Raw genomic sequence first — 8,809 nt, forward strand, 5'->3', positions numbered from 1 at the left:
GATGGATAGGATGGGGATGGGGATGGATAGGATGGGGATGGGGATGGATAGGATGGGGTTGGGGATAGGATGGGGATGAGGATGAGAGGGGTTGGTTGCGGAACTGGGGACAGAACCTTTTGCTCTGAGACCGAAGACTGTAATATTTCTAAGGCTGGAGAATTCTCTCTAGGTGCGCGCGTAAAGCAGCCTGCTTCTTTCCGTTAGCTCCCACAGGTGGCTGTGTCTCTCTGGCTTTGGGGCTAGGGAAAAGGAGCGGTGGGGTGGATGCCTGGGTCCCCGGAGGAGGGTGCTGCAGATCGCGCTACAGTGGGCTGTCCCAGCCACTTCCAGCCCCTCTCTCCCCTCTCCCTCCGTTCCCACGCCCTCACCTGAGGCTCCGCATGTAGCTGTACTTGTAGGGGAAGTAACTGCCCGGCTCGCTGCAGCAGTACTTGAGGTCTGCGAAACCGCAGCAGTATATGAGGGTGGCCCCCTCTCCATGTCGGGGGCACTGGAAGGTCTCCACGAAGGTGTGGTTGAGGCTGTAGTAGCCTGAGCAGACTTGGCTGGCCTCGATCATCCCCACTGCAAGCAGAGACGCGGAGAGGCTCCCGACTCTGGGCTGTGTACCTTCAAAGCCTGCGCCCAGCTCCACCTCAGCCTTACTCCTGCTCTCCGTTCCTCCCAACCCCCCCACCCCCCGTTCCCGAATCGCCTCTTCTGGTTAGGGCTTTGGCAGCTTACGCGTCTGGTCTCCTTCCTGCCCCTACTGCTCCTTCTGCTGCCTCTCTCCACATGGAGCTTAACTCTGGCGTCTCTCTTTGGCTCCTAGACCGCCTTTTTTTTTTTTTTTTTTTTTTTTTTTAAATCTGCTGGCCTCTGTTCCTGTCACCACGGTCCTCATCTTTGATACTCTCTGTGTGTCTCTATCTTGCTGTTTCTCTTCTTCCTGATCTTTTCTTCTCTTACCTATTTTACTCTCCAAAGTGATCGTTCTTTTCCTTCTTAAAAAGAAACTGAGGATAAAGGAAGGAACCAAGGGACAGAAATTGGGTTGCTAGAAAAGACTTTGCAATCTAAGCATATAGCACAAAGTTACTACGAGTTCTGGACTGATGGAAATTCTGGGAACAGTAGAAAGGGTTGGGTATCTCTGTCTCAGTCTATCTCTGTTTATCTCTCTTTTCTCCTTGACATACGTGTGAGGGGAAGGTCAATTAAAGGCTCTGGGGCGATAAAGAGGAACTTAATTTAGTTAGGCTTCCATTTATTTTTAGACACACTAACCCATAAGTATATAAAAAAGTCGAGCATCCCGTTAAAAATTAAATACATTTTGTTAAATAAATATAACAAATGTTTTAAAATATGCTTCACTTTCATATTATGGAGAGAAAATGAAAGAAAAGGAAGGAGAGAAAGTAAGGAAAATAAGGAATGAGAATCAGAAATAATTGATACAAAAATAAATGTAAAATATTCATAAATATTTTATATTTGATTTATATGATATAAAAAGAAAAAGAAAAAAGAAATAATTGTCTATAAAAGCTTAATGTTATTATCATTATTAATATCCCATATCTATATAAAAATCTATATAGATATCTATATCTTCATAGAGAGAGACAGACAGACAGACAGAATCAGAGACAGAGAGAGACAGAGAAACTTGACAGTGGTAGCAAGGCAGCAAGTGCCCAGGGTGAGATTGGAATATGGGTCTTCTTCCCTCCAAGTTCAGTGCTCTATTCACTGATACCTAATCGATATCTTGATACTGATACCTAAAGAGTAGAATGACAGGAAGAGAGGGACAGACAGCCCCAGAGGAGCTGGAAAGAGAAAAGAAAGGAGAGAAAGAGAAGAAATACATAAAAAGGAGCCCCAGCAGATTCTAAGAAGTGTTAGTTGTTCTTCAGGTTTTTCCCTAGGTCCATCTCTGCCCACTGCAAGAAGGGATTGTCTCCTGATTATCTCTGTCAATAGATGCAAGTCTCCCTGCAACACACCACTAGTCACAGCCAGACTAGAAATGAACCTTCACTAATGTTATTTCATAGGATTACATATTTAGAGCTGGAAAGGACCATCTAATACAACTCTTTCATTTCACAGATGAAGAAATTGAGAAGCTAAATGACTTGCTCAAGGTAACTCTGTCAGAGCTGGAACTCAAACTCAGAGCCTATGGCTTCTATTTCAGTTTTCATTTCACTGCAACATGCTGCCTCCTATATATCTCTTTGCTACTACCCCTACTCTAACAAAAAATTTGACCTCTGTTAATTATTTATCTTGCATATAGCTTGCTTTGTATATGCTATCTCTCCTATTAGACTGTAAGCTCTTGGAGGGCAGTGATTATCTTTTTTTATTCTGAGTGCTTAGCACAGTGCTTGGCACATAATAGGTATTTAATAAATGTTAATGATTGATTGATTGACCACAAGAAGTCTATTACCCTCTGCCTCAGTTACCATCACCAAGAGTAGATATGATGACTATAAAGCCCAGATTTCCTTTCTCTCTAAGACACCAAGGAAGGGTATCACCTGCCTAACTTGTACTGGAGTTAGCAAAGCACCCCAATATCTCCCAAGAAATATCCCCTAAGTCCCAAGAAATCTTTCTGGGGCAACTTTACAAGATCATTTAAATCACCATACCTATACCAGACCTAGAGTGGAGTGACTGAGAAAAGAGGAATAATTCCTTGTCATATGTTCTCTTGTCATACCCTACTGTTGACTTAGGCTGAAGATGTCTACTTTATTCTTGTCATTTCTCTATTCAAAAGCCTTCAGTGGTTCTTTATTACTTCCTACCTGCAAGTCTAAACTGATCTAGTATAAACTATACCACCTTTCTATGTACTTTCTAATGCAGAAGGTAATGACATGAGTGTAACTGGAAGAATTCTGTAAATGCACATCCTTTTAAGTTAAAGATTATCTGTCGGTCTTCCATTTGTCTATCATTCCATTAGCCTCTCATCCCCACCTTCCACAGCTAGGTCCAAAATAATAGTCAGAATAATCAGCTGCATCAGGTATCAGTTATTTTACAGAAATGATGGAAGAAGTTGAAGGTTAGGAGTGTTTGTAGCTTAAAAAAGACCAATCATTATTTAGTTTGAGAACTAGAGTTGAGCAATTTCCTCCACTTCCTAAGTAGTTGGAATGTTCCTACAAGTCCCAAGTCCCTCATCTCTTGTCCTCCACTTCTGGAATACAGGGTAATCTCTCAACTACAAGTATCATTAGTCATTTCTATCTTAGACTACCAGTATCTATTTTCTGAGCCTTGGTTACATTCTAACCAAGAGATAATAACACTGCGACACATTTTAAACATGTATTACATCAACCTGACACACGTTTCTGAATACCTGTAAGTGCAACAGGAAAATATGTTTCTGCCAAAACTCAAGGCAAGGTCTGTTGGGTCAAGTTCAATGAATCTTTGTGAAGCAAATTGAGAAACACAAAGTTTAGATAAGATGTGGTCTCTGGCCTCCTGGGGCTTCAAGTCTAATAGACAGAGATACATATACACATGTGACCACCAGGTGGTAGTATGTGGCAAGCTTTGGAGGTTTAGGTGAAAAAAAAAATAGTTTAAGGAAGAGTCCCTTGCTCTCCTTTTTAGCCCCCACCTTCAGAACTTTAGAGTGTGCCTGCTCCTCTGAGATGACATCTTCCTCTTCCTACCACATGGCATGAGGATAATGATCTTACCAAGGTTCGTGCCTCCTGCTGAAGCTGGAAGCCTCACTGAGATGCCTGGTGTTCTATTCCACTTAAATCTTGCTCACTCATGACTCAGTAGCTTAGGAGTTGTCTTTCTATCTCTGCTATTGAGGAGATCATAAAAGTTAACAAAATCAAAATTATAAGATTCTTTCTCGTTCAACTCGGCCCCAAATCAGGGAGTTTACACTTACAGAACTCTGGGAATCACATCCATGTATTAGGAAACTGACTTTCTGGTGGTATAGTTTGTGGAGAACAAATTTGCTGATAGGAGTTAGTAAGGAGCCCCTGAAGGCTTCAGAGTAGGGAAATAATAAGAAGAAAGTAAAAATCCACAGCCCAAGTCAGCAATAGGGTAAGACAAGAAAGGGTACATAACTGGTCTCTTAGAATTGTTTCTCTTTTCTCAATCATTCTATTCTAGGTCTACTCTAAGTAGTTTGATTTAAATAATCCCACACAATTGAACCCGGAGAGATTCCTTGGAACTTGAGAAGTAATTTGGGAGACATTGAGGTCTAGCATTTTGGACCTCTGTCCTATCTAGTCCTGTGTATACCAAGCTAGTCACTGGTTTCCTCCATTTTCAATCCACCTGTATGCTACTAAAAGTTTTTATTTATCTATTTTTGTTACATTTTAAGTTCTAAACTATTTCTCTCCCTCCCTATCCTGAACTAGAGAAGGCCACCATTTGATGCAGATTTATAAATATCTATAAAACCATACTATGCATACTTCTATTCATCACTTCTTTCTCTGGAGGTGGATAGCATCTCCCTTCACAAGTTCTTTATAGCTGATTTGAGTATTTATAGTATTTAGAATAACTTGGTTGTTCATAATTATTTTTCAAACATTATTGCTGTTACTGTATACAACATTCTCTTGGTTCTATTCACTTCACTTATCATTATTTCATGCAAGTTTTCCCTTGTTTTTCTAAAATCAACTAGCTCATCATTTCTTACAGTGCCGTAATATACCACCACAATCATATATCACAACTTGTTCAGCCATTCCCTAATTAATGGGAATCTTCTCAATTTCCAGTTCTCTGCCACCACAAAGAGAGCTGCTATAAATATTTTAGAACATATAGGTTCTTTTCATTTTCCCCTGATCACCTTGGGAAACCTAACAGTGGTATTACTTGGTCAAAGACCATACACAGTTTAATAACTCTTTGAGCATAATTCCAGATTGCTCTCCAAAATGGCTGGATCAATTCACAGTTCCACCAACAGTGTATTAGTATATGCTACTAATTAACAGATGTGAGTCTTAAAGCATTTATCACTGTTCATGATCTATATGAGATAAAATCAGGAATTAGAAACAGTTTAACAAATAAAGAAATCATACAGAAAATACATGCCAACTGCAGTCATAAGGGATGGGGTGAGAGAGGTGCAGGCCCTCATCCCTTCCCACTTGGACTAGGGCAATAGCCTGCTGGTTGGCCTCCTTGTTACAAGTCACTTTTTGCTCCAGTCCATTGTCCATTCAGCTGTCAAAGTGATCTTCCTAAACTGCAGGTCTGACCATATTTACCTCTTCCTCAATTTATCCTGCATATAGCTTGTTTGTACATAGTCCTTTTTATGTTATCTCCCCCATCAGACTGTAAATTTTTCCAGAGAAGGGATTTGTCTTTTGACTTTCATTATATCTCCAGCACTGAGCACAGTACTTGGTACATAGTAGACATTTTAAGTAAAATTTAGACTGATTGACAAAACCCTCTCATCTTCCCAACTTCCCACCACCCTCCTAGTTGCACATGCTCATAACATTGGTGTCATCTTTGACTCATCATGCTCACATATCCAATCCATTGCCAAATGTTGTCATTTCTACCTTCACAATATTTCTTGCATATGTCTCCTCTCCACTTGCACAGCCACCAACCTAGGTCAAGCCTTCATCACCTCTTGCTTGGACTATTACAATAGTTTTCTAATTGGTCTTTCTGCCTCAAGGACCCCTCCACTCCAGTCCATCCTCCACTGAACTACCAAAAACTTTCCTATAATGTAGATCAAGTCACTCCTCTATTCGATAGATCCCATGGCTCTATTATCACTAGGATCAAATATAAATTCCTTTATTTGGCATTTAAATCTCTTCATGACCTGGCCTCCTCTTACCTTTTCAGTTTTCTTAAATTTTAACTCTCTTCCACACACCACATCCAACTACACTCACCTGCTAGTTGTTCCTCACATAAGACGTTTAATTTCCCATCACAGTGCCATTATGCTGACTGGACACCATGCCTGGAATGCTCTACCTACTCACCTCTTTCTCTTAGGCACTAATGCCTTCTCCTTTGAGATCACTTTTCATCTACTGTCTCTCTCTTTCTCTCTCTCTCTCTGCCCCATATATGTATGTATATATGTATATACACACATGTGTATATGTATGTGTGTGCATCTTGTATTATATATACATATATGTATATATTTATCTTGTATGTTCCTAGTTATTTACATGTTGTCTCCCCCATTAGAACGTGAGCTCCTTGAGAGCAGGGAGCATGTTTTCACTTTTCCTTGTATCCCTAGTGCTTAATACTGTGCCTGACATATAGTAAGCACATAATAAATGCTTGTTGAGTGACTAATGGACTGAGTGGAACCTGTGGCCTCTGGAGCCAAGCCTAGCACTCCCCAGACTGAACTTTAATCTCTCTCTCTCTCTCTTTCTCTTTCCCTTTCCTTGCTTCTTTCCTTTCTTCCTCCTCTGTCTTTTCCTGAGTCTATTTGTCTCTTTTCTATCTATGTCTATGTCTTTCTATGTCTCTGTCTGTCTGACTCTGTCTATCTCTTTGTCTCTCTCACTTTCTAATTACCATTGGGCCAATGCTGCCATTTTTACTCCACGTCTGAATCTCCGTATGTGTGTGTGTGTGTGTGTGTGTGTGTGTGTGTGTGTGTGCAGGGGACAGAGGACTCCTGGAAGGGGTTTAGGAAAGGGTGGCCTGAGGTGGAACTCACACTGTTCTTCAGGAATGCAGTTCCTAGGTGTCAGTGTTCCCAAGTCCCAGAACCTTTCTTTTCCCACAGAGAAAGTCTGAATACGCAGTTATACACAAATATCTATAATGTATAAATACATAAGAGAAGTACAAGCAAAGAACTTATCAAAGAGTAGGGTCAGAGGTAGCTTCTTGGAGAGATTTGGACTTGATTTGGGTTCAGAAGTAAGGTTAAGAATGATCAGTTTGGGGATGTAATGGAGACTTTTTCAGGCAAAGAAACACACATTTAAAAAAAGCACAAGACATATATTAGGGACAGCATGCAGTGCTGATTGATTGCAGTGTACTTTTTTAAGGAATAGTAAGAGCTAATAATAAATTCCATTTTTATAGTGCTCTAGTGAGTACTCTCTAGACTTACCACCCCAGAACCACGCTGGCTACATGTTCCACTCAAGGTTCTAGGGGCACTCATGAGCAATTGAGATATCTCTTAAGGCGTGAGTTCTCATGCCAAATGTGTTCCCTCCATGGACCACCAGTAAGTAGGTCCCTGGTTCCATTTAACCCATTAATTCACTTTCACAAAGGGATACTTACTTTGAAGATATAGCAAGAATAGAATTTTCCCTCCTTCCAAAATACCTTGGGGGTATGCTGTATTCATCCTCTGGGATTACTGCGCTCAAACTTGACAGTTTCTATATAACATTGGCCCCACCAAGTCCACATTCAAATGAAGAGAAGCTACCAGATATGTCTTTGTTTTAGTTACTGTTGCAAAGTCACCTCTCTAGGCATCTTTGGCATCTCTGCTGTAAAATCTTGCATGGACTCAGCTTCCAGATTTCTGAACTCCTGGATTCCCAGGTGTGTCAGTCTCCTGATCTTTGAATACTCACAAGGTCGTAGGCTCCAATTTCCTTTCCCTAAAATGAAAGACCAAATGCCAAGACGGTCAAAGAACCAAGGCCCAAATTCACTAGGCCACATGTTGGTTTCAAATGGGGAGAAGGTCAAAGATCTCTCCCTTTACAGCATTGTCTCTCAATGAACACCATTCCCTAGGTTGAAGTAAGCCAAAGAAAAGAGGCCAAACCAAGAAAAGAAAGAGGATGCTAAGCAAGGCCTTCTGAATGGACCTTCAGTCCTGGTTCTGCAACCATAGCCCATCAAAAGGGTTGCTATATACCATGTGATTAGCAGACCAGAACCACTTACAGAATGTCTGTTCCTGTTACATCTCTCCCGAGCTCAATACTGCTTCTCTAAGTTCCGAAGCGACATCTCCATCTGACTGTTCCCCTGCCATTTAATTCATGTTATTATTTTCCTGATCTATTTTTGTTGTTATTAGGTCATTTCAGTTTTGTCTCACTCTTTGTGACCCCATTTGGGATTTTCTTGGCAAAGATACTGGAGCGGTTTGCCATTTCCTTCTCTAGTTTACTGGGAAACTGAGGCAAACAGGGTTAAGTGACTTGCACAGTCACACAACTAGTATCTGAGGCCAGATTTGAACTCATGAAGATGAGACTTCCTGATTCCAAGCCCAGTGCTCTATCCACTGTGCCACCTAGCTGTCATAGATGTATTACAAAATGACATGCTCTAAAGTTCCTCCAAGGCACTTTCATTATAAGTCACAATGACTGTCTTTGAAGAAGCCTCCCTAGTCTCTTTTACATAGAGAATTGCTTTAATGACATTGTACACAATCATAGCAGCTGGGCTTATGGGCCAGTTCTCCATTATAATGTTTTGTGAGAGTATTTTCCTCCTAACATTCGTGTAAAGCAGATATTATAAACATTATTATTCTCATTGTTAATTGAGGATATTGAGGTTCAGAATGATAAAGGGGATTGCCAGGTTCACATAGCTAGTAAGGGTTAGTGCTGAAATATGAACCCAGTCCTTTCTGACTCCAACTGTAATGCTTTTTCCACTTTATCAGGCTGTGTCCCAGGAAATAAGACAGAAAAGGATAGGATAATGACAGATTGGGGTGTAAGACTTTTAATTTTAGGCTGATTTTGAAGCTTACTTAATAGGCTATATGGAACCCCTTAAGGATTTTAATCAG

General features: G+C 40.8%; 1 protein-coding gene across 1 annotated transcript in view; it reads right to left on the reverse strand.

The window, feature by feature from the left end:
* The window catches only part of SHISAL2B (shisa like 2B), a 30,563-nt gene extending 30,001 nt beyond the window's left edge, over nucleotides 1-562 (reverse strand). Inside the window, exon 1 of the mRNA XM_027863373.1 lies at nucleotides 372-562. Coding sequence (XP_027719174.1) covers nucleotides 372-562 — 191 coding nt within the window. The remainder of the gene's footprint in view (nucleotides 1-371) is intronic.
* Nucleotides 563-8,809: the final 8,247 nt, after the last annotated feature.

Source organism: Vombatus ursinus, unplaced genomic scaffold, assembly GCF_900497805.2.
Source record: "Vombatus ursinus unplaced genomic scaffold, bare-nosed wombat genome assembly UNPS02014772.1, whole genome shotgun sequence".
NCBI lineage: Eukaryota > Metazoa > Chordata > Mammalia > Diprotodontia > Vombatidae > Vombatus > Vombatus ursinus.